This window comes from Hypomesus nipponensis, chromosome 18 (assembly GCF_054491055.1).
Source record: "Hypomesus nipponensis isolate SF chromosome 18, ASM5449105v1, whole genome shotgun sequence".
NCBI classification, from domain to species: domain Eukaryota; kingdom Metazoa; phylum Chordata; class Actinopteri; order Osmeriformes; family Osmeridae; genus Hypomesus; species Hypomesus nipponensis.
Window position 1 is genome coordinate 16,107,752 of NC_140378.1, and position 17,201 is coordinate 16,124,952.

The following is a 17,201-nucleotide window of genomic DNA, read 5'->3' on the forward strand; positions in this document are numbered from 1 at the left end:
AGTGGGTGATGCTCAGTGTGTGCTCACCTGAGGGCAGCAGCATGGTAAGTGTCCACGTAGTCGGAGATGAAGAGCTCTCGACTCTTGACCACAGGGTCGGTGATGACAAGCTCACGGCCTGAGTCTGAAGAGAGGAACAAGAACACAGTGTCAAGGAGGAGGCCAGGGGATACACACATCACATCACACACATCACATCACATCACACACATCACATCACACACATCACATCACACACATCACATCACACACATCACATCACATCACACATCACACACATCTCACACATCTCACACATCTCACACATCACACACATCACACACATCACATCACACATCACACACATCACATCACATCACACATCACACATCACACACATCACATCACATCACACACATCACATCACATCACACACATCACATCACATCACACACATCACATCACATCACACACATCACATCACATCACACACATCACACACATCACATCACATCACACACATCACACACATCACATCACATCACACACATCACACATCACACACATCACACATCACATCACACATCACATCACACACATCACATCACATCACACACATCACACATCACACATCACACACATCACATCACACACATCACATCACACACATCACATCACACACATCACATCACACACATCACATCACACACATCACACACATCACACACATCACACACATCACACACATCACACACATCACATCACATCACATCACACACATCACACACATCACACACATCACACACATCACACACATCACACACATCACATCACACATCACACACATCACACACATCACACACATCACACACATCACACACATCACATCACACATCACACACATCACACACATCACACACATCACACACATCACACACATCACACACATCACACACATCACACACATCACATCACACATCACACACATCACACATCACACACATCACATCACACACATCACACACATCACACACATCACACACATCACACACATCACACACATCACATCACATCACACATCACACACATCACACACATCACACACATCACATCACACACCAAATACACATCACACAGAAAGAAGAAAACTACCCAACACACTCTTGTTTGTGCACCAAGTAGAACAATATTATCGTGTTTACATAAAGACACAAACTCAGAATCCCAACCCATGATTCCACCTGTGACATCCTTTCTATGAATAAAGGGCCTGGTGATCTGGTCTGGTAAAAGGGCCCACGCAGGGGAAAGATCCATTAGTACCATACAAGAGGCACGACGGCCAGGTGAAAAATGACCTGAGTTGTAGTGGGGGTTTGGGACAGCCAGCTGAGAAATCCATTCAAATGGAGTTAATACACGCATACAGTTTGTAGTTTGTTTTGCTGAAATGGGTTTATTCAGAGCAAACAGCAGAAAAAAGCATTTCCCCAACACACGGTTGTGTTCATCCAACATCAGGTATTTTTACTGCTGCAGCTAGGGAGAGCATGTGACAAAGTGTGTGTGTGTGTGTGTGTGTGTGTGAGAGAGAGACTTAAGTGGTTTCATTATAGAGAATGAAAGCTTTCCTTCACAATTGCTGCCAACAGGATGAGCAGATTGTGTGTGTCCTAGCAGGTCTCTGTCTGCTGATGCCCTGGGAGTGCGTGCTCAAGGGCCACATTATACGGCGCAGGTTATTTGCACTTGACAGTGCCACTGTCTGGTCTGAAGGACTGTTGCCCAGGGAACAGAGAGCGGATCCGACCGGTTCTGGTGAGTCGGGCCACTGTTTGAGATGCAGTTCACACCCCCAGAGGACGGATGGATGCTGCGTGTGTGTGTGTGTGTGTGTCTGTGTGTGTGTCTGTCTGTGTGTCTGTCTGTGTGTGTCTGTCTGTGTGTGTCTGTCTGTGTGTGTCTGTCTGTGTGTGTCTGTCTGTGTGTGTCTGTCTGTGTGTGTCTGTCTGTGTGTGTCTGTCTGTGTGTGTCTGTCTGTGTGTCTGTCTGTGTGTCTGTCTGTGTGTGTCTGTCTGTGTGTGTCTGTCTGTGTGTGTCTGTCTGTGTGTGTCTGTGTGTGTGTCTGTCTGTGTGTGTCTGTCTGTGTGTCTGTCTGTCTGTGTGTGTGCACACTGGCTTATCCACATGTTTCATTGAGCACCTGTGTGCGTTTTGAGAGGGTTTGGATGTGTGTGTGTGACAGGCGCTCACCGTTTTCGTTGTTGCGATCCTGCACCAGGTGTTGGTAGACAGAATCGGGGACCTCCGACTGGCGGTAGTACCATTTCACACTCATCAACAGATGGTCTCGTTTACTCTGCAGCACAAAGAGGGCGAGGAACAGAGAGAGAGAGTGTTTGTTAGGGAAGGAGGGAGGGAAAAAAAAAACTGCAATAAAATAAACAGACATCATTTGTTTGTTAACAGCGTCACAAATTGGCCTCTTGGCAAACGAGAGCCTGGTGCTGTAGCTAGTTTATGATTGGCGAGGGCTGGTGCCAGGGAGCCCACAGTGAAACCAAGTCAATTAAAAAGGGATTGGAGAGTGTTTAGTGCTTTAATAAAGTAAACAGTGAGATGCCCATGTGTGGGAGTCTGCAGAGGGGAAAACTGCAGAGGCTCCTCCCCCTCCGTAAAATGAAAACATTGTTCAGCTGTTTGACCATATAAGAGCATTGTAGCGTCAAGTGAAAAGGTCTGTATCGAAAGGGTTTGTATCGCAGGTTTTAACCCCTTGAAAATGGACCGCTCTTCCTTTTCTCCTCCATCCCTTGTCAAGTTGCTTTATGAGTGCTGCCACCTACTGGCCGTCTGTGATAGTGCATGTGAGTGAGGACCTGCAGGTCCTCTCACTGACCAGCAAGCGGCAGCACTGAGGCGAGAGGGGCCGTCCAGAGGAAGTCAACAGAGGGGAAAAAGGGAAAAGAGAAAAAAGAGAGGCCGAGGCCAGGGCCAGGGCGAGGGACGAAAGGGCAAAAACACTGTTTTCATTCCCGCCGGTATAAAATATTTATTGTGCCTTCACACCAACCCAACTGACCGTTGTGAGGGTTTAAAAGAACATTAAAGAGACCACAGGCGGGCGCGCCGCTGCTACACAGCCCTTTGGCAGCAGCCAGAAATCACAGCCATCTTTAACAGGGCTGCACGATACTGCACTGCCAGCACACAGCCCACAGCAACACCACAGCACTCAGGGAGAGAGGAAGGGAGGGAGGGTGGGAGGAAGAGAGAGGGAGGGAGGGAGGGAGGGAGGGAGGGAGGGAGGGAGGGAGGGAGGGAGGGAGGGAGGGAGGGAGGAAGAGAGAGGGAGGGAGGGAGGGAGGGAAGGAGGAAGAGAGAGGGAAGGAGGGAGGGAGGGAGGGAGGAAGGGGGAGGGAGGGAGGGAGGGGAGGGAGGGGGAGAGAGGGAGGGAAGAAGAGAGTAAGGGAGGGAGGAAGAGAAGGAGCAAGAGGGAGCTATGTTAATCAAAGAGAGCTTGGAATCAGTCCATTGCAAGCTGCACTATACAGCTGTGAGAGTGTGTGTGGAGAAGCATGAGGTGAGTGTATAGATATTTAAAGCCTTTAGAGTACATTGTTTTGTTGTACAACTGGAGGGGGGGGGGGCTGAGCACATGCAGCCAAGCAAATCATCCCCCCATTCTTCCAAACCACCTCAATCCCTCTCTCTCTTTCTTTTTTTCTGCTCGTCAGTTCTTCCCCCTCTCCTCATGTCCTCCCTCCTTCCCAAACATGCTCTGGAGGAGGGGGGAGTGTGTGTGTGTGTGTGCCAGCTGCTGTTTAGCACGTCCAGGCTCAGTCAGTCAGTCAGTCAGCTAAACACCTCCATCTCTGCCTCTCACTCAGCTCTGATCACAGGGCTTCACCAGAGACCAGACCCACTGGAGGGCTTTCACATTCCTGAGCACTGACACACTAAATTGCATGCACACACACACACACACACACACACACACACACACACACGCACACACACACACACACAGTTTACGCTCTCATACAAACACATGCTGCGCACAAAATCACATCCTCACAGGCACAGAATTGTGGGCGCGCGCGTGCACGTACACACACACACATAATGATGTCAAGATTTGACTCGGTGGGTCCCTGCACACACACCCTAATCTCTCGTTTAAGCTACCTCTAAGAGCCAGTTCCCTCCAGCCAGGCTGGCACGAGCTCAGAGCTCACCTCGATCTTGCTGCATGCATAATACAGTGTTTAGGACACAGTAAATACCACCAGCGTGCTACCTAAACATCTCCTTTTAAGGCTGCTCAAAACGACAAATACTATCAAAGGCTTTGCCAACATGAACGCACCTGCTGTGAACACACAAAACATGAATGCTTGCCACATGCTACGCACACGCACAAACTGGATCATGCACTTTCCCTATCCGAAATCATCTGAATTGACGAGTTATCCCAGCGACAGCGATAGATATTTATCATTGTGGAGCGCTTGTTGCAGGTCTGTCAGGAAAGCCCTCAGCTGAGATAAGCTGCTGTAAGGCAGAGAAGAACAGGAGGAGGAAGAGGAGGAGGAGGGAGGCAGAGCCACAATGCTGAATTGATCAGGAACATTCCACGGCTCAGCCTTTAGAGGGATATGGAGAGTCTGTGGCAGCCATCTTTGTTTGTTCGGCAGAGTACATGATTTGCTTCCCTTTGGGGTGGCAGTAGGGAGGGGAGGAGAAAAACCAGGGTAAAGTAGTGTAAGACACAGTAGTGTAATGCAAGGTAGGTTAGGGCAGTGCAATGTAGGGTAGGTTAGGGAGTAAGGTACGGTAGTGTAATGTAGGGTAGTTTAGGGCGTGATAGGGTAATATAGGGTAGGTCAGGGTATGTTAGAGTAAGGTAGGGTCGTTTAGGGTGGCGTAGACCTGGACATGCAGAGAGAACACTGCCTGTCTGAAGTGTTGGGCTCTGTAATGGCAGTGCAGCCTACATTGTCCTGAACTGCTTGTGTGCACCAGACTGTGCACCCCCCGTGTTTGAACCACACCACCACAAAGACTGAGAGAGGCCGGCCCCCCCTCCCCTCTCCCCCTCCCCCCTCTCCATGTGGAGGGGAGAGAGGGGGAACAGAGTTCTGGGGGAGGGACTGTGGTGTGGTGGTGACTAAGTCAGCTTAAGCCTTGTATAGCAGACTACATCAAAGGGGCCCCTGTCTCTGGTCTGGTCAGGTTCTAAACCACGACACAGTCCATATCCATCTTAAACACCAAACCCAACCCCCTCTCAAGATCTTTTATTGGTGGGGAGCATTGATTGACAGCAGTAGTGGCCAACCCCCTCTCTCCACACACATCTGGTTGTTCAAACATGGACGCTGGAAGCCTGCCTTTTACCATGACAAAGCGAGGGAGCAGTGCTACTCTGCAGTGATACTTCACGCAGGCAGGGAGGGGCTAGCGGCTAAGCAAAGCCAGACCCCCTCAGGTCCAATCCCCCCACACGTTAACAGGAAGCGGCTGTTTATTTTAGTTTTTTCATACGCTTTTTTTTCTCCCTCCCTTTCTTAAATGTTTCTTTCTTTCTGTTTTTTAACGTATGGCAGCAGAGCCCAGGCACTAACTACTAACCCCCCCCCCCCCCCCCGTCTCTGCCGTGACATCAGCAGGCTACTCTGGGCAGGATCTATGACTTCCTCGGAAGGTGGCGGAGGAGGCAGGAAGTGGAGATTCTAAACCCTGATGAAGGAGAGGGGGGAGGGGAGCGGGAGGGAGGTGGGAGGGAGGGAGGTCAAACACAGAGCAGCTCCACCTCAGAGCCCCAGCGGAGCCTCAGCTAAGACTGACGAGCCTCCCAGCGCAGCCCCAGCAGAAGGCTAACGCTACGCTAACGCTACGCTCACACCAGCGTACAGAAGTACAGCCCTGCTCGTGGGCTAATGGCCGAGCGCTAGCGAAGTTAGCTTGCGCTAATGGAGCCGGTTTCTGGTTTGGGGTTGGAGCGAGGGGCTAAGCTAACGTCTGGCTGTGTCAAACTGACAGCTCAGAGCTAACCGTGGCGTTCAAGGCGGATTGAAGTGCCTTAACCTCCCCCTGCTGCAGAGAGACCAAAACAAAGAACAAAAGCTTGATTGTAGCATTAGAGGGAGAGATGGGATCTGGGAGGACTAATCTGCTGCTCCGACATGATATGATTAAGAGAGGGAGGGAGAGCTGGCGGAGAACGAGGGCGCGCACACACACACACACACACACACACACAAAGATGATGGATCTGATTGGGAGGGCTTTCCGCCCTGCGCTTCTCACTGCTGCCTCAGAGAGAGAGAGCTGTGCCAGCACAGTCACTCTCTAAGCACTGCCATCTGGATGACAAAGAACACACACACACTCAATCTGTGTGCGCGGCGCGCGCTCAGGCCCAGTCCTTCTAGCGAGGGACACGAGGTCGGCCTTGCTCACACAGCCCTCAACATCCTGCCGATTGCCCCCCCCCCCCAAAAAAAGAGAGAGAGCCAAATCAAACAAGATGCCAGCGCAGTGTGCGTTTCAGAGTGTGTAAGAGCATGTGTGTGCGTCTCTGCACCAGAAAACGGCCTCTTCAACTGAGCGCCATGGAAGACAAACCCGGACAGAGCGAAGGGACGCAGGGAGAGGACATCCGTGTTGAACCAGCCCCATCCCCCCTCCTCCTCCTCCTCCTCCTCCTCCTCCTCCTCCTCCCCTGGGCTAGCTGGCTGGGATTTGTGGTTCTGTAACGCCTTGAAGGACTACACCGTGATGTTAGTCGGACAAATAACGGTAAACACGGTGTACAGATTACTCCTCCTTCACCTGTCAGCTGGAACAAATGGAGGCAGGCAGGGAGGGAGGGAGGAGCAGGGAGGGAGGGGGGAGCAGGGAGGGAGGGGGGAGGAGTGGGTCCCAGCTGTGATGGTGGGCGCTGTCAGGACCTTTGTGCAGCTCGACACCGGGTGTCCCTCTCACTGCCTGTGCTATTTAGATATTAAATCTCCTCTCACTTTGAACACAGTCAGCCCATCTGTCAGCCTGGCCCACGCTGGATTTGATGAGCCTTAGCTGCTTCAAAGTGGGGAGATTTTCCAGTGTCGCAGTACACACACACACACACGCACACACACACACGCACACGCACACGAACACGCACCTCTCCCCGTCTTGCTCCTTCGCAAAACCTTCGCGTGCACGCTCGCATACATTTCAATTGACTCTTTTGCCGTAGCACACTACCGAACAGGACAACTACGCATAAATGATCCTATCTTGTCCTTGTGTCTTTCAGCTTGGTGTGTGCAGTGCTTTGGTGGAAATGGGGGGTGGGGGCTGTGTGACTCACACATAGCTCACAGATAATACTAATTAAGATCTGCTTCCTGTTCCCCTGAATCCATTAGACCGAGGCTGAGGCTGTAATCATATTCACAATGACAGCCACACTCACACGGTTAAGAGTCACAGCACTCCAGATGATCGCTCGACGCTTCAAGGATGTGCACGTACACAGACACACACACGTCTCCCCTCTTCTTCTTCGGTGCTGGAGGCCAACCTTTCAGGTTCTCATAACAACTGTAACATGAACATGTCATTAAACCACTGCCAGTCTGCTCGTTCAGGGTTAGAACCAGAGCTAGAACCAGAGCTAGAACCAGAGCTAGAACCAGAGCTAGAACCAGAGCTAGAACCAGAGCTAGAACCTCCGTGGTAAAGCACCGTCGAGCACACGTCCCCAGACCCAGACGCTGGCCCAGCCGCCCCTCGTCACACCAGACGCCGTCTCTCCCTCGGACACCTCCACTGACGTCACATGACCTGCAGACGCAGGGGGCGACACGCCGGCCCCGACAATTATCGCGGAGAGATCAGAGGCGGCTAGCTGTAGCATCAAAGGAGAGGCGTCGGAACACGGCAACCAAGAGCCGAGAGGGCTTGAAGGAGCATGCGCTGGTCGCGTGCGTGTTCCAAGATGGACGACCTCAGTGAGGGAGGGGGGGGGGGGGGGGGAGATTAGCCTCGGCTGTGCATTGATAGTCTACGCGCGACCCAGGCCAGTCTCAGGACTGCTCCTGTTGTTATGCCTCCTTCCATCTCCATCTCTCTGGTATTGATTCCCCCCCTCCCCCCAACCTGCTTTGCTTTCTGCCTCGCGGACCGCACTCTCCCAGCGAGCAGCCGTGGCCAATTAGCATCCGCCGTGCGTAGCATGGGAGGGGAGAGAGAGGACCGAGGGAGGGAGGGAAGGAAGGGGACAACACGCTCTTGTAATGTAATCATCTCCGCCGACTAAAGGAATAGCGGGGGCATTAGGATTCAGGCGCACGGCGGCGCGGGCGAACACACGGCCGTATCCAGGCAGGGTGAGGAGGGGGAAGACCTGAACGGAGAGAGGCGTCTTGGGCTCCGGCACCAAGCCCTGCTCCTCTCACACACAAACACACACACACTACAGGGTAAATAACTACCAGATAGCACCCCCCCCGCCTCCCTTTCCTCTCTCTACATACAGACAACGTGTCATCTGGTTCCTTCCCTGTTATTAAACGACCGTGCCTCAAAGACACAAACCGTATAAACAGAGCCCTTGGTTTGTGCGACGTGTGTGTGTGTGTGACGTGTGCGCGCGCGAGCGTGGTGTATACACGGCAGAGTTTGTCCTTTTAGGGGAGATGAACAGAGCCTCCTGGTGATACCAGCACAGCTCCTGGTGATACCAGCACGGCTGGGTTTGTTCTCTGGGCTCTCCAGGGTGAGCACGCTTCGCAAAAAGAACTCCCACTCAGCTAACTAGGAGACTGAAAGCACTTTTCAAGTTTCTCTCTCTTTCCCTTTTTCTGTCTTTTGCTGAAGTTTCTTTTGCTCCCTGCACCTATTCTGCATGTCGTCCCGCCCTTCATTCCCATCTGAGACCAATGAGCCAGAGTGATGCTCGTCATTAGCCTGGCCCATCCCCTGGGTTCCATTGATGAAGCTGCATTAGCCTTGTTAGCCTTAGCCTTGTTAGCATTGGTCGGTTTAGAGGAAGAAGAATCATCTCAATAATCTCAATTAGTGGATCACACACACACAGTCAGACACACACACACGTGTGCAGGGAGCAGCGGAACACACTTTAATGAAGCTTCATACTGATACTGGTGTGGGAGGAGAGGGGCTGTGTGTATGTGTGTGCACATGTGAGCTATGTCAGTGTGTGTCTGTGTGTAAAGGTATACCCAGACAGCGTCTCCTCTTCCAGGGCTGCCTTGCCAGCCAGCCCTCAGCCAGGCGGGGAGGGGGGGGGGGGGGGCGTGACTGAGTGGCGTGATGCAGGACAGGAAATAGGAAGGCTTGGTGAAGCAAAGGGGGGGCTAATCAATCAGCCGACTCAGCTGAGCTGGGGGCCCAGTGTACCGCAGGAACGCACGAGCACGCACAGTAACGTACGCACGCACACGCAGTGCCGCGCACGCCGCTGCACAGGGGCCAGGCTGGAGGTCCCCCCCCGGTGCCCCGCTCTGTGCGTGGGGGTCCTGGGAGGAGGGGAGCGGTGATGAGGGGGAAGTCAATGAAGTGAAGGAGGCTCGTCTCATGTCAGAAAGCTGTGTAGGACTGTGTGTGTGTATATGTGTGTGTATGTGTGTGTGTACGCGCGGCATGTGCATGTGTCATACGTGTCAAGAATGTTGGGGTCATTTAAATTCTGCAGTGTGAGAAAGGTGAGGACCGATGGGGGTGTGTGTATTGAAAGTGAGAGGGAGGGGTCGATAAAGAGGGGGAGCAGTGTGTGTGTGGGGGGTGGGGTGGAGGGGTTTATGTAACAGCAGCTGTTAGGGGCTGTGTCTGAAGAGAGAAGGCGTTGCTGTGTTTGTTAGGCTGTCTGCTCAGTTTACTCACACACACACAGCTGATAAGAATATTTATGACCCACAGACACCCACATGCGCACACACACAGATGGAAAGGGCAAATAAGAGATGGAGGGGAGAGCGAGAGATAGTGTGTGTGTGTTGAACAATGCAGATATGATGAGGATGCACTCAGGAGCTTTAAAGCCTGCTGAGTGGCTCCAGGATTCTATTGTCTTATCAGCCCCACTCCTCCAGATGCCAATCTTTCCCTCTCCCTCCCTCCCTCTCTCTCTTCCTCCCCCCCACTCCCTCCCTCCCGCCAAGGTGACCCTGTCTCTCCGGTGATGACACGGTCGCCAGCAGCAGCAGCACAGCAGCAGGCTCCCTAGCCAAAGAGAGCCATGCATCACCATCCTGCTGGAGGGGGGAGGGGAGGGCTAGCAAAGGCAGGCAGGCGTACAGGACTGACCTAAGCCCATGTCTACCTTTAACTGACACCATCAGCATATTCATTTACATGTACACTTTTGCAAATAAGAATGTGCATGCAGACCACGCAAAGGGTGGATAGGGACGAGCGAGCAAGCGGATACTCACACACACACACACGTGAGCACACACACACACGTGAGCAGACACACACACGTGAGGAGGAGAGAGAAAGGACTGGACGGGGTTGGTTCTAACAGAGCTCTGTATTGTACACAACACAGCTGCACAAACACAGCAGCCACAGAGCTGGAGCAGGCCTGGGCAGCATGTGTCTAGACAGGGAGGAACCACGTGTGTGTGTGTGTGGGGACGTGTGTGTGTGTGGGTGTGGGTGTGTGTGTGTGTGTGTGGGGATGTGTGTGTGGGGATGTGTGTCTGTGTGTGGGGATGTGTGTGTGTCTGTGGGGATGTGTGTGTGTGTGTGTGTGTGTGGGGATGTGTGAACAAACAGAAGACATGACCAAGATCAATTCACCTACACACGCCCACACAAAGATTCATAAAGAAGCGCATTGTGTCAAATATATCGATTATTGTTCTCGCACACACACTCACGCACGCACGCACACAAACACACGACAGTGAAACAAGCCTCGTTCAGCGCCCGCCGTGAGAGACAAAGAGGCAGAGGCAACACACATCAACATCTCTGTCTGCTAGCTCGGAACATCAAAGCCCTCTCCTCCCATCTGTGTGCCTGTAAATCACACACACACACACACACACAGCTCAGTTTGCTTTGTGAACCTGCAGTGAGGGCTGATAGGGGAGGTAAGGGATTCTGCTGTAGACGGGGTATTACTCGCTTGAGCTGCCTGACAGCGAGGAGAGTGGGATGACTGTTGACCCGCCGAGGAGGGCAGGGAAATGGGGTGTGTGTGAGAGAGGGAGTGGGTTCTTTTCTGTCGGAGGTGAGAGGTCGACCCCGTCTCTGAGTCGGAGCTTTCCTCCCAGTGTGGCGTCCATCAGCTCCCCCCCCCTCCCCCACCACCGCCCCTCCAAGGTAATGGACGCCAGCCTTTCAGCTAGCATGCACAGAGAGCACACACACACACTAAGTGTAGGTAACACATACACCATGTTGATGGCCCCCGACAAGGCTGTTGGTTAAAAGCCTCGGTCAATGTAATGAGATGTAATGGGCTGTGGAGTGCACGCTCACACACACACGCGCACGCACACGCGCTCAGCTGCCAAGCACACGTTTGCACGTACACCAATATACAGTAGAAAGCTTGATCCACCCCCCTCGCTTCGCTCCACCACACTCTCTCTCTCCCTCTCTCTCTCTCTCTGCCTCTCTCTCTCTCTCTCTCTGCCTCTCTCTCTCTGCCTCTCTCTCCCTGAGCCAAAATGTGACCATATGGTTTAGGGAGGGGTCCAAATCCCTGTCCAACCACAAACAAGTTTCCACCTCCTTGTGTTCAGTGGTTCAGCATGGCGTCCTGTTCCTCCTCACGGCCGACAGTCTCTCCTCCAGGGGGTTCTCAATCAGCACCGCTCCGAAAGGGCCAATCGGGCGCAAATGGGACCCAGCCCTCGTCTCAGCGCGGCGCCCCCCCCCCCCCCACACACACACGTGACCGAGAGCCCTCCAGAGAGGGAGGGAGAGTGCCGGAACAGATCCGAAGACAGAGCTCATGAACGAGGGGTGATCAATGCCGACAGCATATGGAGGGATGACAGGCGTGCTGGAAGACAATGCCTTTCCCTGCCCCATCTACATAATAGGGGCGAGGTTATTGATGACCCCTCCTCATTGCCGGCCATCATCGCCATGGCAGCCCATGTATTATCACCCCCGAGCCAACTCCCCCCCCCCCATCCCCCGATGGGCCAATCGGCATGCGGCTGCTAGCAAACAATACCCAATGGGGATCCGGAGGGGGGGCGGGGGCGGCAAGCGAAGGAGAATACTAAGTGCGCCACTTCATCGTGTGATTGACACAAAGCCTGTTGTTTACTGACGGCAAGGATATTTGCATCCCTTTACTGCTGCCCCTCCCTCGGTGTGTGTGTGTGCTTTTCTTTATCAATCCTCTGTTCGCTCCCTCCCACCCTCCCCCAGACCTGCACATGGAGGATATTACCCCTCCCTGCTGCTAAGGTATCGATCAGCCATACCTCTCTCTCTCTCTCTCTCTCTCTCTCTCTCTCTCTCTCTCTCTCTCTCTCTCTCTCTCTCTCTCTCTCTCTCTCTCTCTCTCTCTCTCTCTCTCTCTCTCTCTCTCTCTCTCTCTCTCTCTCTCTCTCTCTCTCTCTCTCTCTCTCTCTCTCTCTCTCTCTCTCTCTCTCTCTCTCTCTCTCTCTCTCTCTCTCTCTCTCTCTCTCTCTCTCTCTCTCTCTCTCTCTCTCTCATACCCTGCCGCATCGATTCTACTTCTCCCCTCACCCCAAGCCCTCCAGCAAGGAGTGATTACACACTGCTCACACACACACACACACACACACACACACACACACTCCCTCCTTCATCCCTAGCATGCATGTGTTTCTCTGGGAAAGGGGGGGGGGGGGGGCTGGTGGGGAGAGTGCAACCACGGGAAGCTAACTATGGCTGAGCGAGAAGCAGAGCCACTGCTGAATAGAGAGCCTTTCATGGCCGGGCGGCGGACCTGCGGAGGACGCACGTTAAGAGGCCGGGCCGACGGCTGCAGCCGGGCCGGGCGCTAACGAGGGAGCAGACACCTCCAGACACAGGGCAGGGCCTGCCAGGGCGGAGCCTGCACCTCCAGGAAGGCTAGCCTGTGGCTGGGCAGTGGAAGACAAGAGGGAGTAGGAGGGGGAGAGAGGGAGAGGGAGAGAGAGGCGGGGCGGGAGTCTCTCCCCTGACAGAGAGCTGAGTGAGTCAGAGCTACAGGGGCCTGATGACTTCATTAAATGAGAGGAAATCGACATCCCTCCCTGTCTTGGTGCTGCTTCAGAGTGGAGGAAAAGAACCCTTTAACCCTCCTCTTCGGCTCAGCATCCTCGTCTCTCCACTGTCCCCGTCCCCCTCGACACTTCCACAACCCCCCCCCAGACCTTTCTCCACCTCTCACGTGACCAACATCCAAACAGGAGGAGCGTTCGACAACGGCCATCCGATCCTGCTCCACAGTGGATGCAACGTGCTAGCCGCCAGCTAGGCTAAGCACCCCCCGACCTTCCTAATGGCTTCCCCCCTCTCCTCTAATGATTGCTAACAGTCGGTGGCGCGCGCTACTGCTGGTGGACGGGGCGGGCGGGCATTGCTGGAGAGGCCGGGGTGAAACGCGGCACAAGCGTAGCCACTTAGCTCGGCGGAGAACCTCCCTGCCCTGGTCCAGCCACCCCGCTAGCTCACGCTGCAGCCAGGCAGAGGAGGAAAAGCAACAAGCCACAAAGGGGAGGATATTATTACCCACCCTTCGCTGCCATTTGGCATTTAAATGTCATTTTGCCGCGGCGGCAAACCGTTCGCCTAATTACTGCAAGCTGCCGAGGTGGCCGGAATAGTGTGGAGGTGTGAGTGGGCTGCACACAGCCACAACACGGCGCTTTTTAACGTCCTCTCGCTGTTTACTGCGCCTTGAACCTTTTAAACGATGCAGAGGAGTAGAGAGAGAAAGAGAGAGGTACAGAGAGGGAGAGAGAGAGAGGGGGGGGGGGGGAGGAGAGAGCAAGGAGCTGCTCACAGTCTAAAATGGCCGCCGGAGCGCAGCGCTCCACAGTTCAAGGAGATGTGCTAGCAGGGCAGCAGCTGGGTCGTTACCTCCTGTTCTGAAGCTCCTATCAGCGCGTCCCTGGACCGGACTGAGGCCGGCAGCTATAACACACCTCAGGTCACACCTGGTCATTACAGACTGGGCAACATAGGCAGCTCTTTTCTCCTGTCATCAAAACAGTCAACTTGTTCTGGATCTGCGACCCAACCACCGGAATACTCAGGCTTCTATTGACACCGTTAGGTTTTTACAAAGACGTTTGTGAGACAGCAGGATAGTAGTAATGCCTGCGATGATCACAAGGAGTGGGACGAGGATCTGATTTAGCGTTTTCAAGCCGTCACTTCTAGGAAGCGCACGACTTGAAAGCCCATCAGTGTCATGCAGCAGAACCCAGCCCATCTGCCAGCGAGCCCCGTCTCTTTGGGAACAAGCTCCCCTGAAGAACTGCCACAGAGCGCCAGTGGGAGTTGTGTGTACGAAAGCCAGGAGTGCCACAGTGAGGCTGTGTGTGTGTGTGTGTGTGTGTGGGTGAAGGATATGCCCGGGGACAGAGAGTGAAGCGAAGGAGACGGTGACTGTACAGGAAGCTTCACTCAGACAGACACAGGTCTCAATCACAGCCCACAGCCCCCCCCCCCCAGCCCCCGCTCAAGGTATGAAGAGCCCCGCTCACTCGGCCACCAACTCCATTACCCTCCCCTGACGGGGCGGCCCATTAAATCATTTCATTTCACCAGGAGAAAAGGCAGGGCAGAGGAGAGGACACAACGCCTGCCCTCTGCCTCCCTCCCCCCTCCCTCTCCCACTCCCTCTCTCTCTCCCCCCCCCTCTCTCTCTGTCTCTCTCTGTCTCTCTCTGTCTCTCTCTGTCTCTCTCTGTCTCTCTCTCCCCCCCCCCCCCCCCTCTCTCTCTCTCTTCCCTCCCTCCCTCCCTGCCCCTCACTCTCCCTCGGACGTGTGTGTCCCCGCGCCGGCTCGCCATCAATACCGTCCCGCCTCACCTCCGCACTCCCAGCATGCCTTGAGGCGTCGATTTATCAACACAGCCAGACAGCAGAGGAGAGCGGGGGGGGGGGGGGGGGGAGATGCACGATAAGAATGTGAGCGTGGCAACAAAAAAATGATGGGGTCGGCAGCAGCTCACTACTTTATCTTAAACCTATAAAGAGTTATTCACCCTCAAATGGGGAGGGCATTACAGCCATCCATAAATGGGCTGTTAAGTTCAATAGCAGGTGCTGTGGGGGGCTAGCTGCATCTGACAGCATTGCAACATCTCTCCCTGGCTGTAAAACCACTTCCTTGAGACTCTGGTTACCCCTTTCGATATCAAACACCAGTCTAGGATTATTTCAATTAAGCTCTGCACGGAAGAAGGGGGCGGGGGGAGTCATTTGCCCAGGCTACAGGATATGATTTTGGACACAACAGCTCGCCTTGCAACTATTGATTCTATCAAGGGCACCCCCCCCCCCCCCCATAAAACAAAAACAAAAACAAACAAACAAAATCACACTGTACACACACACAGAGAACAGAAAAATGACTTCCAGAGTTGAGCCTCTCCCCCCCCCCCCCGTCAAATCAATCCTATTAAGATGGTGCTCAGCCTAACTGAACAGTAAGGCTTAATAACAGTGGCTCCTCTATTCAGCAGGCACAGGCAGTGTCGAGCAGAAACAAAGTCATGCTCAGTTGAAAGCCTGAGCCAGTGCTGCCAGACTGTTGAGCACATTCCCAGAACAGAAGAACAAAGACAGCGTTTGAGCTGCAAAAGGAACCAACACACCGCTTCTGAACCGCACGGCAGCCCCGGCTTTGATGCAGGGACATGTCGTCGACATTGTGGATGTGTGTTTATGGCACGATGCGAAAAGATCGAGGCAGAGCTACAAAACTCCCCGGTAGCAACAGAGAGCCTCGGTGGAAATGATAGTGGACTGGAGCCAGAGGGGGGGGGGCTCTGTCAGGGGAGGGGGAGGGAGTAGTGTGAGAAAGAGTAAGGCGATGACTGCATGTTTTGTGTAAAGAACCTGGGATTGGAGGGTCCCTGGGTTGCAAAATGGTTTGTGGTCACGAAGGGTGTGTGTGTGTGTGTGTGTATGCGTGTGCGTGTGTGAAATGAACCGCGCACACAGGACTGTATACAGCTGTGTGTGAGCGTGTGTGAAATGAACTGTGTAGACGGGACTGTGTGCAGCTGTGTGAGCGCGCTCAGTCGAGCGCTTCCCCCCTCCCCATGCAGCAGAGAGCCTCTCAGCTCCTAGGATCCCCTCCCAGTGACATGCAGGCAGGCAAACACTATTCAGACCTGCCCATCAGGGCGCATGCAGCAGCGGCCGCAGCCGGTCGCTGGCGTGGAGACGCCTCCGCCCGGGCCTCCCTTCAGGATCACTTTTACATTCGCCTGAAAACAACGTAGGCAAGTGTGAACGAGCACACATTGAGTATGAACTAGTGTGAACGAGCACACATTGAGTATGAACTAGTGTGAACGAGCACACATTGAGTATGAACTAGTGTGAACGAGCACACATTGAGTATGAACTAGTGTGAACGAGCACACATTGAGTATGAACTAGTGTGAACGAGCACACATTGAGTATGAACTAGTGTGAACGAGCACACATTGAGTATGAACTAGTGTGAACGAGCACACATTGAGTATGAACTAGTGTGAACGAGCACACATTGAGTATGAACTAGTGTGAACGAGCACACATTGAGTATGAACTAGTGTGAACGAGCACACATTGAGTATGAACTAGTGTGAACGAGCACACATTGAGTATGAACTAGTGTGAACGAGCACACATTGAGTATGAACTAGTGTGAACGAGCACACATTGAGTATGAACTAGTGTGAACGAGCACACATTGAGTATGAACTAGTGTGAACGAGCACACATTGAGTATGAACTAGTGTGAACGAGCACACATTGAGTATGAACTAGTGTGAACGAGCACACATTGAGTATGAACTAGTGTGAACGAGCACACATTGAGTATGAACTAGTGTGAACGAGCACACATTGAGTATGAACTAGTGTGAACGAGCACACATTCAACAGATGCCTGGGCTTGACTCCCACGGGGGCCTGGTCGCAGGAGAGATGTGGAGGGCTCTGGTGAGCGTCCCTCCAGCCGGGTGTGAGGGGAGAGACCCCAGAGGAGGGCAGCCACGCTCCAGG

At 53.5% G+C, this 17,201-nt stretch overlaps 1 protein-coding gene across 4 annotated transcripts in view; it reads right to left on the reverse strand.

The window, feature by feature from the left end:
* rerea (arginine-glutamic acid dipeptide (RE) repeats a) overlaps positions 1–17,201 on the reverse strand; it is a 113,250-nt gene that overhangs the window by 30,591 nt on the left and 65,458 nt on the right. For all 4 annotated transcript variants that reach the window (XM_084679974.1, XM_084679976.1, XM_084679973.1 and 1 more), the window contains 2 exons: positions 2,233–2,338; positions 28–124 (listed from right to left, as the gene is read on the reverse strand). In XM_084679974.1, coding sequence (XP_084536100.1) covers positions 28–124; positions 2,233–2,338 — 203 coding nt within the window. The remainder of the gene's footprint in view (positions 1–27; positions 125–2,232; positions 2,339–17,201) is intronic.